The sequence below is a fragment of the Nilaparvata lugens genome, chromosome 4 (genome assembly GCF_014356525.2).
Source record: "Nilaparvata lugens isolate BPH chromosome 4, ASM1435652v1, whole genome shotgun sequence".
In the NCBI taxonomy this organism is placed as follows: domain Eukaryota; kingdom Metazoa; phylum Arthropoda; class Insecta; order Hemiptera; family Delphacidae; genus Nilaparvata; species Nilaparvata lugens.
Window position 1 is genome coordinate 46,528,451 of NC_052507.1, and position 15,276 is coordinate 46,543,726.

A 15,276-nucleotide genomic window follows, 5' to 3' on the forward strand; every position below is an offset into this window, starting at 1 on the left:
TGAAGACTTTCTTTTGGGATTCGTAGAATAACTTCCGACCATTGTGAAAAGTAAAGTTTACAGAGAACCTGTAGAGACCAGGGAGGAACTGATTCTCAGAATTCGATTGACGTTTAAAGTAATGAAGACACGGCCCAACGAAGTGAGACGGGCAACTCGAAGCTTGATGAAACGCAGCAGAAGTTGCACAAACAGAAATGAAGGCTATTTTGAATTCCTGTAAGCAGTGAGCATGATATTTAACTTGATTACCATCTGAATAATTGACATCAGTTTTTTTAATTCTTTCATTCATCTACTTTGAATTATTATTCTATGAATAAATTTTGTTGGATCTTGTAAAATTGTATGATTAATATTTTATAAAGGATTTAGGCTATGTGCTACAGAAAATAATGCAATAATCAGGTGCTTTCACCCTTTTAGGATCACCACTTGATGCATTCTGTTTGTGAATTTCCTCATTTTAAAGGTGTTCATTCCAGATATTAGCAGTATTGAACACTTTATCATGGAACTTACCTTTTTGAATTTATACTCATTCGAAAGCTTATGAAATGGAGAAGTTTTTGAAATATTGAAACCACTATAATTACCCGGAGAAAAATCGAGAAAAATCTGTTTGAAATTTGATTTTGAATTTGAAGAATAGCATTTTTTCAAGTTAAGATGTTCACTGAGAGAATGTTCTATTCACCTAGTGACGAATCATTATAAATAGACCGCTTTACGATAATTCTCAATAATATCCGAATAAGTTTCCATAAAATCTGAAAATTATATAATATTGCTCTTTTGATAATTCTAATACCTCCATAAATTATGTGAAATGTCTAAAATGGGCTATTGTCTGAATTCTCAAACATAATTTATTCAATACAAATTTATACATAGCCTATAGAAGTGTGAATTTTGTGAAATGATGGCTGTAATTGATATTATAATATAACTTACTGCTTTAATGCGCATTTTTCTATTGACTCGTCTGTTTCATCAGAGCACTCGGCTGTTCCATTACAAACTGCCTGTTTTGCAATTTTCTGTCCATCGTAGCATTCAAATCTAGAAAATATGAAGTGTAGAATTCAGATAGTGAGAAAATCATAAGGCTAAAAAGTCTAAAGTACTAAAAAAAGAAAAGAATATTAGAGGATTCTAGTAGCATCAAATATTACTAACAGGACTCTATTTTTATATCTTAATCTTCCTTTGTAATAGAAGTAGTAGTAATGTAGGTCTATAATTAGCAATAATTTCAAACGGTCAAAAATGTTCATTCTATTTGTTTTGGGTTTCAGGTTGTTTGTGATTTAATGTTTTCGGATCAAAAACTTCAATAGAATATTTCTGAACAAAGTTTTAAAATCAAACGTCATCTTACGTGATGGATGGATTCCAACGCTACCGCCTGAAATAAATCTGGAACGTAAACTATTGTTGAATTCACACTTCTAGAACTTATCGTAATATATTTATTAATTTTATCCCATTGATTCATCAATTCGCTCAAAGTTATGATCCTCAACTTGAAATCAATTCTAACTTATCATTGTTATAATTGTTACCTAATGTTCAAATTTTTGTGTTCTAAAATCATTGGATATTAGTAATTAATAGCAAGGATAATATTTTATTCCAGTGATTGATACATTCGCTCAAATCATGACTTCATCTTGAAAACTCTAGCAACTAACTCATCATGGTGTTCATTGTGTTTGTTTGAATGTAGGCTAGGTACTGTATCGCTGTGAAGCAACTGTATTCCAGTGATTTATCAATCTGCTCATGTCATGGTTTTCATCTTGAAAACAATTCAAACATTATATTATTGATTTTTATTATGTACTTTTATTGTAGAATACTTGTATAACAGGGATAATGGAAGTAATTCAAAAGTGTATTATAATGAGATAAATATTCAAGTATTTAGATTTTTTTATAAAAATGAATCATTGTTCATTCTCAGTTGTAACGGGAACAAAAATCCTAAGAAGTTTTTCAGTGGAAAATAGCTAACTTATTCTGAATATTAAACGGATTATTATCATAACCAATATTTGACATTAAAAATATAAAATGAGCAAGTTGCTAAAGAAGATAAAAAATATTAATTGTTTACTGAAAAATAATAATTAGTATGGAAATAACTTCATTAAGTTTAGTACCCTTTTTCAAACTTTACTATAAAATATGGAACAATGAAAAATAATATTCATTTTGACACTCTTGGAAATGCCATGAGTGCATTAAACTAGTTTGTGTCTATGTAAAAAAGTATAAAAAGCGTACTAATAATTTTTATAAAAATTATCAAATTCGTATTTATTTTTACCAAGTAACGAATTGTACAGTATGTTAATAGCTAGACTACTTGCTCAAAAAATAATTAAGATTTGTTTATTTCTTAAATAGATATTAATTAAATTTTATGTCGAAGTTCTAGAATGAAGAACTTTGGTTTTTAGTTGATGTTCCGACAAGAATGAGTGAGGGTTTGTTACAAAAATAATAGTTGCACAATTAACGAGAAATAGTAGAATTATTACAAAAAATATTTATCAATGAAAAGCTCAGTTCATATTGAAGTTGAAATATATTTTTGTTGTACAAAGACTTCTTGCTCAATTGCTCTCTCTAATTTGATAAATATTTGGTAATTAATAGTTTTGTTAGGTACTTTAAAAATGACTATTCAAGAATATTGCATTGTTCCATACCCCAAAGCCTATTTATATACTGAATCTTCAAATAATTAACATATTGTTTCTCATTAAGAATGCAATTTTATCTTTTATTTTTTCATGTAAATAATCATCTGAAAACTTCTACTTACTCATCTTCATCTGTTGAACAAATATCTTCATCTTCGTCTGATTGGTCATCGCATTGTGCTTTCCCATCACAAATATTGTCATACGGAATGGCTGAGCCGTCCAAACAATAGAAATCATTGCCTTCTCCAACAACTGAACAATAATAATCTTTCAATAAATCCATGTGAATTATAAATATTACAAAAGGTCCGGTGTTTATATAGTATTTCATTTGAACCATTGAACCAGATAGCAGATAGTCTTTAGAGGACATTCAGATTAAATAAAATACAATTATTGAAAAACGTGTCAAGATTTGTTTTTCTGGTGAGTTTTTAGTTCTCAATAGAATGATATATCATGAAATAATGTTGAAATATTACTGCTTGTTTATTGATCCATTCATCATTATTCCGCCTTCGGGAGAAGAGTATTAGTATTATCGTCAAAATCAAGTTTGAAAGAAACAATATTTAAAACTGTACTCATACCACTAGTTTACGATAGACATATTGTGATTAATGTGGATTTCAGATAAATCTATGTTGGACTCGTAATTAATTTTAATATAGGAAAAAGAAAAATTATGTTTAGCCTTTAAAAAAGCCAAAAAATAAGAAACAAAACACTTATACTATAGTCAATAAATACAATCTCAACCAGGAAAAATATGTTTCGAGAAAATGTTACACTTCTTTAAACTAATATTTTACCGTACCTGTTTTTAGTAGAATAAAATAAATTATAGCAAGTGTGAAACGCATCTCCAAAATAAATCAAAACTTTGGAAAAATGTTCGAAGTAATGCATGAATGCAATTCGCCTCTATATATTAGGTTTAGAAGACAAATGATATTAGTGATGCGCATGCTTTTGCATAAATTAATATGCCAATTGTGAAGTGTTACAATAAAAACTTATTTTACGAAGAAATTATGATCCAAGATTGATTTCACTTTTTATGCTGCTTGATATTGAAATTTCTTCTCAGTTTTTATTGTTTCTAAAACCGAATAATTTTAGACATAAAAACCAGAACTCAATAAACTGCTCCGATTAATCGATTGTTTTTCATTATACATGCTGCACTTCATCGTTTTGGTTTTATCATAGCCTACAGTACTTGTATTACTGGCATTTTTTTACGAAGGTACTTTGTACCCAATACAGTAGAGATATGGGATAGTATAGGAAAAGATACCCTATTACCATTTAAGTAAATACAATAATTAATAGTATATTGCTTTATATTATGGAGTTAGGAGATCCACTAAATAAGTACCTACGGTACCTAGCAATTATTGCATTACATTGCGTCTAAGATGATCCATATTCATTGGAAGGAGAGCCAGAAGAACAAGATTGCTTGCTAGAAAGATTGCTAAAAGACAGTGTAGAAAGAATGGAGAACAGCGCGTTGCCGATTCTCTGTCTTGCCAGTGCCTTCTATAGAAGATAGTTGATAACGGTATATCTGATGAAATATTAACTGTTTTTCTATATTATCTGTTTATTCTTATATTTTATTCGTAAGTAATTATAATAATAATTGTTTTGAATTACGGGTCGTATACTAATGCTATCTCTATCGAGTTGTGAAACTGTCTGGAAACTTGCATGCTCAACGGATTCAAGTGCCTTTTGAAATATAGGACATACGCTACAGTGGCGGTTCTAGGCCTAGGCTGGGTAGGCGGCCGCCTACCCAGTTTTTATGAGTTTTTTCAAATTTTTCATGTAAACCTAAAATGTTAAATAAAAAAATACAATAAAATATTTTTTTTTTACAAAACTACAGCTGCACCAACCCTTTTATATGGGTGTGAAACCAGGGTGCTGTCAGGGCCAGAGAAAAGTAGACTACAGGCATCTGAAATATGGGTGCAGCCGAGATCATTAAAGAGATACTGAGATAGAAAACAACTTAATGTATTTTGAATAAATGAAAATATATCTTTGAGTAGGTTTAAATGGTAGTGCCCTGTGGGTGTGGGGAGTGCGTGCGTCAATGGGTGAGAACACCAATTGTGCTTGAGCTGGGCAGCTGGGTGCAATTCGGTGCACAATTTTAAATTACTCGATTGAACCTGGTTCCAATTCAATTGCAGGATGCAGAGGAGGAAATACCAGTGGGAAATCTGATTTCATTTTATTTTGTCAATTCTATGTGAAGACAAAAATTTTACAAAACTACAGCTGCACCAACCCTTTTATATGGGTGTGAAACCAGGGTGCTGTCAGGGCCAGATGAAAGTAGACTACAGGCACCTGGTGGTTACATACCTCGAGTGTTTGGTCATTCAATTCTGAATGAATGTTTCACATAATTATGCAGTCATGTAGATAGATAGGTAGTATAATAATTTTTTTCTCAAAAGTACAATTCTTTTTTATTCTTAAATTCTTTTATTATTCATTGTGGCATGGGGCTGAATAAATCTATAGCCGCCTATTCCATTGTGCTAATGTTTTCGATTCAATTTTCAGTTTCAATCTACTTAACTTGCCAGTGTACAGTCAAAAGCTGCAAAACAACCTTTTGAAAGCCATTCACGAGTGCTCGGAGGGCTTCGGATTCGCTTAATCCACAGAGCAAATACTCTAGCGGGGGCCTCTGGACGACCGACTTGGAAAGATCTTTTATAAGAATATCAAGAAACTTTTACAAGGATTATAAAGAAATTTTAACTATAATTTCTTCAAAATATTTAATAGTCTGATATCATTTATCAAGAAACGGACAACTACATTGTTTTTTCCTGATCGTTGTTACCTAAATGTTTTTCTTAGAACTTAGTTACCGCATTTAATAAGTGCCTTCTTTTTGCGCCATCCTATTTATTTTAATAGATCAAAAGAAACATATCTTTGTATTGTAGTAATAAATGTTAACTGATATTATCAAGTCATCGAACTTATTTCCAATTTTATATAATGCAGTAGCTAGAATTTCTTGTCAATAAAACTATGTTTGGCAGATTAAAAATAAATCATAATACCAAAGTAAAGAACTACGAATATAGTCAACGAGCCAAGCTGAAATTCTCCTGACAATACTTACATTTTCCAACAAAGTAGTTTCCCTATAATAATCTTTGAACATGTTATATTTCCTGTGAAGGAGTCTCCAATGTTACTTTTTGAATACAAATATCACTTCTATGTCAATATCTCACAAAATGCTATAAAATATTGAGAAGTTCTACTAGCAACTTCAATTTTTTCTGGAAAGCATAACTTTCCTTACCTATGGTAGTAGGGCAAGGAAAGTAAAATGTAAAGGTACTCAATAATAATAATAATAACCAAGATAGAATTTGGAGTTGGAGCAGCTGATCCAACCTTCTCATAAAAAGCAATAACAGAAAAACATAGAAATTACATAGAAACAATGGTGTATGTACTACACTTTCATTGTTGTATCTATGTCTTGTTGATTTGAGTCTTGTGGAGGATGTAAATGAATGCATCTCTTACGCCCTACAGCTGCACCAACCCTTTTATATGGGTGTGAAACCAGGGTGCTGTCAGGGCCAGAGGAAAGTAGACTACAGGCACCTGGTGGTTACATACCTCGAGTGTTTGGTCATTCAATTCTAAATGAATGTTTCACATAATTATGCAGTCATGTAGATAGATAGGTAGTATAATAATTTTTTTCTCAAAAGTACAATTCTTTTTTATTCTCAAATTCTTTTATTATTCATTGTGGCATGGGGCTGAATAAATCTATAGCCGCCTATTCCATTGTGCTAATGTTTTCGATTCAATTTTCAGTTTCAATCTACTTAACTTGCCAGTGTACAGTCAAAAGCTGCAAAACAACCTTTTGAAAGCCATTCACGAGTGCTCGGAGGGCTTCGGATTCGCTTAATCCACAGAGCAAATACTCTAGCGGGGGCCTGGACAACCGACTTGGAAAGGGGGGGGGGGTTTCTTGTGAACAGCCATTGCACAAGTCATACACCTGGAAAGGATACTTGTCATACAAAACAAGACCCTAAGAACAGTACTGGGAGATGACAGATTGAAACACTGTAAGCCGCTCTTTGAAGAATATCAACTACTGACTTTAATCACACTGTATATTCTTGAGACCAAGATCCTGATCAATACTGATGTGGAACTGTTCAATAATTATTTATATCTTAAGTTTGATTTAAGAGAAAAGACAAAAAACGGGTTGATTCTCACAGCTTCCAATCAAGAACTAGCCTGAGAATTTTATTCCTAATAATTATACTAATTCTTGACAATCAATTTAACTTGACTTTTCAACTTTAAGGAATCGACTATACATATTTAAAAAGATTGATCTATCTAAGATGTAGATAAATAAATTGGTCAAGATTTTGTTTAATTTTTCTATCTTGAGATTCAATTTAATAAAACGTTTGATAATATTTGTTCATTGATTTACCTGTTTCCTATAGAAAACTCATTTTCTGAGGAAAACTTTTTTTATACTTGGTCCATTAAACTTATATTTTATTTCAATGCTTAAACTACAAATTTATTATATTATTTTGGTTGTGACTACTTGGAGTGTTTCCAATATGGATTTAAACCACAATATCGTCTTCATAACCAATATCGTCTATTAACTCCTAATCCAGACTAAATACCACGAGAATCAATAAGAGAATCCTTCTTCTATCTAAAATTAAATTAATGTAAACTACTAATGTATTTTAATGTAACTTGGAATAGGCCTGTAGCTAGGTGTAGTTTGGCTCCTATAGCATGTATATTGTTCTTTCCCGTCTCCCATGTATATAGGTTAAAATTTCCATCAAGGAAAAGCACCCTTCCGGATACAAAATTCTATGACAATGACAAAACTGTATAATATAAATAATCTATCAATCCAGTTCGATTCAGCAAGCAACTTTTGATTGCATGGTGAATCTCAGACACGATTATGACAAAGGTGACAGAGGACCAACCCCAGGAAGAATCCACATATAAATAAATATCAGGCCTTGTGGCAAAGCCTAATGCACCTAAGTAGAGAGAAATGGAGACTTCTGGGACAACCTTGACCTTGTTTCCAATGTTCAAGGTCACCAAACCTAAGCTGGACCACCCAAACCTTGTTTCCAAAGGGCCCCCTAACTCCCCCACCCACACCCAAACCCCCCACCCACAGAATGCAGAATGAGAAAAGTCCTTTGACATTTTTTGATAACTCTAATAAAAAGGGTGTTAATGGGTAAAATATTTGGAAATTATAAAAAAAATATTTTCTATCCCAATTGATGTATTTTGATGGGAAGAATAAGAAATGTCTTTTGATATTTTTCAATTAATGAGATAATTGAGAAAAACTGACTCACATTGTAAGACTTTGAAAAAATTCCCTCTAAATATTTTTTTTGAAAATGTCATTAAAAAATATATGGATGTTATATATCTCAGAATAAGAAAAGTCCTTTGATATTTTTTGATAACTCTGATAAGAAGGGTGTTAATGGGTAAAATATTTGGAAATTATAAGAACATATTTTTAATTAAAATAAATTATTTCCTATTGCAATCAATGTATTTTGATTAGATGAATAAGAAAGTTATTTTGGAATTTTTTGATAACTATCTTAACAAGATAATTGAGAAAAACTGACCCACAGACTTTCACTCAAGAAATTTCCTTCGATATTCCAAATAAATAGCCTATCAAATTGAAATATTATTTCAAAGAATGATTGAAACAGCAAAATTATGGTTAGGCCTATTAGCAGAATAGTGTCAAATTGAACAAATTAATATGAGTATTACAATTTTTATATTTATTAATACATCTTCATTTAATACCTATATGCTTTGACGTATTATTTACATGAATTACTTAAGTAGCCCTACCCTAGGTCTATGTATAGACCTACAGTATGATAAGTTTTGCCTACCCAGTTTTTTATGTCTAGAACCGCCACTGGTACGCTATCTCTATACATTTCATGCTGATTAATAACATCAATTGGTATCGGACTGAACATGCTATCCTCTTCATCAATAATTGTAGTCATTGAACTGGGAATTTCTCTAGTAGGCAACTCAATCATGATTGATAACAATCTAACCTTTTCTAAACCTTCAGTGTTACAGTAGCAATATAATTCATTTCGATTCAATTATACTATAAACGCTAATACTATTACCCTATACAAACGTCATACCAATTTTCCTGTTTCCATTCCAAGTTAGATGAGGATATGATTTAAAAAAATGTTTTCTTGAGAAATTTGGGAATAAACCATTGAGGGTTCAGGAAGCAGCAGTGGCGCAGTGAAATCGCTGTCGTATGGGTTTTGAAAAGAAATTTTGAATAAAATTTTTTTTGTTAAAACAACGATTTTCTAAAAATATTGAAATAATTATTGATAATCATAAGGAAACCCTATTACTACCTAATTATTCGGTATTCTCATCTAATGGAATGAATTCAGAAAAAATTCAATCAAACACAATGAATGTTTAGAAATTCACTAGCAGAAACCCGTGCTCCGCAAGGATCTATTTTAAAACTTGACGTAATGAAATTTTGAAGAATTGAAAATAAGCCTATAACCATCCTTGGTTAATTAAGAATGTATGCAAAATTTCAAGTTAATTAGTCCAGTAGTTCAGACGTGATGATGTGTCAAACATAATAATTTTCCTATCCCGTACGTGTAGAAGCCAGCTCTTTACTTTATTATATATATACCGTAGTTAACGACTGCAAGAGATAGGACTGTGGAACAGAATAGTGGTGAAACTATGATAGCGCCAGAAGTGTCTCAAACACAATAGTAGCTACTACATGAACTTTTTGAAAGTGGTTTGAAAAAAATGTTAAAACAACAGAACTAAAAGTTGTCTACCTTATCATTCTACCTCCATTTAGAGAGGTTTTTGTTTGAGCCGAATGTAAATCTATATATATATATATATATATAATATATAAATTAATGTCTGTTTGTGTGTTCTTTCCCTATAGACTTGAAAAATAGGCTACTTGACATAACGGCATGAAACTGGGAATATGTTGTGTGAATATTGGGGATGGTATCTGAAGAGAAATTTTAAAAGAGGGGCTAATAATAATTATTCATTAATCCATTTTACTGACCTACGTTCTTAAAGTTGTCGGCCGAGCGGCTACCGAAGGACGGAAAGATGATCATGATTCAAGATCATATTGTGATAATATGATTTAGCATCTAAAGTTACCAGCTAAAGTTGAGTTTTAAAATAGATCCTTGCGGAGCACGGGGTTTTGCTAGTTATAGTATAGATTATTATGTTTCTTTGTCCTGTGATCTTTATAAATGTCCTGTAACATCTAAAGGTGCGTCCACACATGTCGAACCGAACCTCAAACCGCGCAGCAAACTGTTCATTCCTCCGTACATCTTGCCTTTCAGTGAACATGAGCATATTATGTTTCATAATGTTTAAAATCAGCTGTTAATCATTCGCCGTACCGCACTCCGTACCGTTTGCCGTGCCGCTTGCCTCTGTTCTAACTGTTCGCCTCACCACACTCCGAACGCTGAACTTTTCAGCCAATCAGAGCCCTCGATTACAATTCGCCGTGCAGCTCGCTCTACAATATTTTGGCTATCCATCACAAGTGAAAAACATGAGAACATGAATACAGAAGAATGGGCAATTTTTTTTTTTCGTACTGCATGCATGACCACTTTTCACCATTTAAAGATCAATATTAATTTTTTTATAATTTCATGAAAACCGTTCTTATTACAGAAATATACAAGAATAACTTTCCTCCAAATTTTATTTTACATTGAAAAATATTAATTTCACTCAAATCGGTTCACTGATACTAATGCAGCAATTGCTCAAAATGCCGTCCTTCAACTTGATTACACAGTCTGCACCTTTCAATCATGGACCGTCGAACTGCTATAAAAGCATTTTCATCATCTTGAATGGCACCTGCTGCAGCAACCACTCTTGCCACAAGGTCTTCTTCGTTTTCTACTGGCGTGCTGTAAACAAGGTCTTTCATATGGCCCCAGAAAAAAAAATCTAAAGGGTTGAGGTCAGGTGAACGTGCGGGCCACGGTACTGGTCCACCCCGCCCAATCCACCGCTGACGATAGGTCATGTTCAGAAAGTCCGTAACAACATTTCCGAAATGAGCAGGGGCACCATCATGTTGAAACCAAATATTATATCTGTTTGCAAGAGGCACATCTTCCAAAAGTTCTGGTAGTATGTCTCTTAAAAAAGTAATGTACGTGGGAGAATTCAGACGATTAGGAAGAATGTATGGTCCAATCACGCGATTACCTAAGATACCCGCCCAAACATTCAGCGAAAATCTATGCTGATAACCACGCACTTTGACCTCATGAGGATTGTCTAAGGCCCAGACGTGACTGTTGCGAGAGTTGAAGATTCCTTCTCTTGTAAAGCTGGACTCATCGGTAAATAACACATTTTCTAGAAAATTTGGTTGGATAATGTCTTGCTGAAGAAACCAACGGGCACAGTTTACTCTTGGCTCATAGTCGCGTTCAACCAATGAGTGAACTTTTTGAAAGCGGAAGGGGTGAAGTCTTTCCTTGTTTAGTACACGCCACACAGAAGAAGCACTTGAATTGATTTGCTTTGCAACTGCTCTCGTACTCGTTCTAGGATTGAAATCGAATTTCTGCAATACTTCCTCTTCAAAAGCAACATTTCGAACTGCTCGAGGCCTACCAGCAATTACCCTGTTCCGTTCAAATGAACCAACTTCTCTCAGCCGATTGTGAGTTCTTGTGAACACCTTGTCGGAAGGGAGACGGCGGTTTGGAAATGCAGCTGCATACATTCTTCTTGCTTCGGTCGCATTGCCAAGAGCTGCTCCATACATGAAGTGAATATCGGTGTACTCCAGCGAACTAAATTCCATTACAATAATTAAATATTTGTGTAGAAGCAACGTAAGAAAATATTGAAACTGGAAATTTAAGATAGAAATAAGACCTAGGAAACGTGAGACTAAGAAATAGGAAGCACTACATCTGGTTCTTTACTTTTAATGAAACAACAATACTTTTACAAGACAAACATTATCATCTGAAAACCATTGTAATAATTATTGATAATCATAAGGAAACCCTATTACTACCTAATTATTCGGTATTCTCATCTAATGGAATGAATTCAGAAAAAATTCAATCAAACACAATGAATGTTTAGAAATTCACTAGCAGAAACCCGTGCTCCGCAAGGATCTATTTTAAAACTTGACGTAATGAAATTTTGAAGAATTGAAAATAAGCCTATAACCATCCTTGGTTAATTAAGAATGTATGCAAAATTTCAAGTTAATTAGTCCAGTAGTTCAGACGTGATGATGTGTCAAACATAATAATTTTCCTATCCCGTACGTGTAGAAGCCAGCTCTTTACTTTATTATATATATAGTTAACGACTGCAAGAGATAGGACTGTGGAACAGAATAGTGGTGAAACTATGATAGCGCCAGAAGTGTCTCAAACACAATAGTAGCTACTACATGAACTTTTTGAAAGTGGTTTGAAAAAAATGTTAAAACAACAGAACTAAAAGTTGTCTACCTTATCATTCTACCTCCATTTAGAGAGGTTTTTGTTTGAGCCGAATGTAAATCTATATATATATATATCTATATATATATATCTATATATATATATATATAAATTAATGTCTGTTTGTGTGTTCTTTCCCTATAGACTTGAAAAATAGGCTATTTGACATAACGGCATGAAACTGGGAATATGTTGTGTGAATATTGGGGATGGTATCTGAAGAGAAATTTTAAAAGAGGGGCTAATAATAATTATTCATTAATCCATTTTACTGACCTACGTTCTTAAAGTTGTCGGCCGAGCGGCTACCGAAGGACGGAAAGATGATCATGATTCAAGATCATATTGTGATAATATGATTTAGCATCTAAAGTTACCAGCTAAAGTTGAGTTTTAAAATAGATCCTTGCGGAGCACGGGGTTTTGCTAGTTATAGTATAGATTATTATGTTTCTTTGTCCTGTGATCTTTATAAATGTCCTGTAACATCTAAAGGTGCGTCCACACATGTCGAACCGAACCTCAAACCGCGCAGCAAACTGTTCATTCCTCCGTACATCTTGCCTTTCAGTGAACATGAGCATATTATGTTTCATAATGTTTAAAATCAGCTGTTAATCATTCGCCGTACCGCACTCCGTACCGTTTGCCGTGCCGCTTGCCTCTGTTCTAACTGTTCGCCTCACCACACTCCGAACGCTGAACTTTTCAGCCAATCAGAGCCCTCGATTACAATTCGCCGTGCAGCTCGCTCTACAATATTTTGGCTATCCATCACAAGTGAAAAACATGAGAACATGAATACAGAAGAATGGGCAATTTTTTTTTTGATTAAATTCATGTTTTGAACAGTTCATTGTTATGAATGATAAATTGATAAGAGCTTATAAATATTATCTAATTCAAATGAAATAACTTATGAAAAAAATAATGAATGGATAAATACCAAAATTAAAATATTGTTGACCAAGAACTCAGTACATCGACAATTCATTCAACTAATTCTGTAGGTACTGATTGTAGGTACAAATATAATCATTTGTCTTCTTTATTGATAATCAATTTCATCAACTAATCATAAACTTACTGAAAAAAGTTCTTCAATTCTCATGAATTAAATTAATAGAATTATATGAATCTATAGTGTAGGTCATATCACAAAGAGTTCGATTCTTGTTGGCAAGAAACATGTTATTCAACGCAGAAATAATTGTTATTTTACTAAAAGATAGGATAAGTTGAATAGTTTTCCATTCAGGGGGAGTTTTGACAACCCACAAAACTTACTTTTCATTTGATGAAATATCGAAAAGGTGCATAGGATCTTTTTTTTGTTCAGCTTGTCAAAATACCCCTCATTTTAATATTAAAATTTTTGACGACTGTACAGTGAGTCAATCATTCTATCAGGGCTCGAATAATTTTGAAATTGTAATTAAATAGAAATGGTAGAGAATAATCAATTCATGTAAATATCAACACCTTTATTCAAAGACATTTTAACTGCATGCGTTTTCTTATTGATAAAACTGTAGACGTTTATTTAGCAGTCTCAAAAAAACTGTTCTAGCTGAAAGTTAATAATCCATGCCACCTGTAGGCCTATACATTGCATCAGGAAAACGAAGTTCAAAACTATGGTTTTTCTAAACATATGTTTTTGAGATAATTTCTTTGATGCAGCGGTTTCACATTCACCATATTATTATACAGAGTTTGTGAAAAAAATATTGATTTCCAAAACAATACTATTATTATATCAATGATAATTAATTATCAAAACAATACTATTAAAATATTAATAATAGGCTAATATTATTATTAAACATATTTATCAATTATTATCAGAACAATATTATTGTGGTTAAGTGGAATCAGGTAGAAAGCAATAATAGAACAGATGTTCTTTTTTGAATTTCTATCATATGATTTTGTTATTTCCAATGATTAAACCATATTATTTAGAATATCTCATGTCAATCAATAAATTATCTCAGTTCCATATGGCGTTCACCTTACAATGTTCATAAGCTTACTTAATAGGATCCTTTTTCATCCTTTGAAACCCTTAGAGACAAAATCCGTTCTTAGTGCGCGTCTAGCATGTTTGAAGAATATTTGTGCAAATTTTTAAATCTGTGGGACAATTAGTTTGAGCTGTAGTGTGATTTTACATCAACATTTTTCTGCATAGATCTAATTTTTTTTCGTAGCTGAACAAAAAGTTCCTCATGACTTTGCTGTGCAATGAGCGGTTAAAAAGTACAACATTTTGGGGGGCCCAGCTTCCTCAGAGGGGCAAATTTCTGAAAATCCTTTCTTAGTGGATGTTTTGAGGCTACCATGAACAATTGTGCAAAATTTCAAGTTTTTAGGCTCAGTAGTTTGGGCTGTGGTGTGATTTCAGTCTGTCGGGGCAGCCTTTTATAGATATAGAGAAGAGAAGAGAAGAAGAAGAAGAAGAAGAAGAGAAGATAATCTAGAGAGAGAGTACCTCTTCGAAACAGTTGTTCTGGTAACTAAATTAAAAATTTTGTCAGCTTGGCATTAAGTTGAGTTGACTGACTTTGTTAAGGTGCGTACAGATATACGCGCCGCGAACATGAGCAATTCACTTTCAATCAGCTGACTATATCTGTATTTTTACAGAAACGGTAAGATACAGATATAAAAAGCTTGGCATCAGCTGATTGAAAGTGAATTGTTCATGTTCGCGGCGCGAAAATCTGTACGCACCTTAAGGTTGGCACCAAGTTGAAGATTGAAATGCATTTATCCATGACCTCCTAAATACCAATTTATCCAGTACCTCCTAAATACCTATTTATCTGATTTATCGCGGAAAAATTGATTGGGTACTGCTACTTCAATCAGAGCTATTCCTGGGAATATTATATTAC

At 32.8% G+C, this 15,276-nt stretch overlaps 2 protein-coding genes across 5 annotated transcripts in view; one reads left to right on the forward strand and one right to left on the reverse strand.

Annotated features, from left to right (window-relative positions):
- LOC111048018 (modular serine protease) overlaps window positions 1–3,643 on the reverse strand; it is a 33,959-nt gene extending 30,316 nt beyond the window's left edge. For 2 of the 4 annotated variants that reach the window (XM_039427555.1, XM_039427553.1), the window contains exons 1-3: window positions 3,532–3,643; window positions 2,834–2,966; window positions 955–1,062 (exon numbers count right to left, since the gene is read on the reverse strand). In XM_039427555.1, coding sequence (XP_039283489.1) covers window positions 955–1,062; window positions 2,834–2,966; window positions 3,532–3,577 — 287 coding nt within the window. In that variant the 5' untranslated portion in view covers window positions 3,578–3,643. Of the gene's footprint in view, window positions 1–954; window positions 1,063–2,833; window positions 3,048–3,531 lie in introns of those variants that run through there. The other 2 variants (XM_039427554.1, XM_039427552.1) reach the window with 1 other exon arrangement.
- Window positions 1–7,216, forward strand: part of LOC111048016 (helicase POLQ-like) — a 121,744-nt gene extending 114,528 nt beyond the window's left edge. The window contains exon 18 of the mRNA XM_039427559.1: window positions 1,299–7,216. The gene's annotated coding sequence lies outside the window, so the exon portion shown is untranslated. The remainder of the gene's footprint in view (window positions 1–1,298) is intronic.
- The last annotated feature ends 8,060 nt before the right edge of the window (window positions 7,217–15,276 follow it).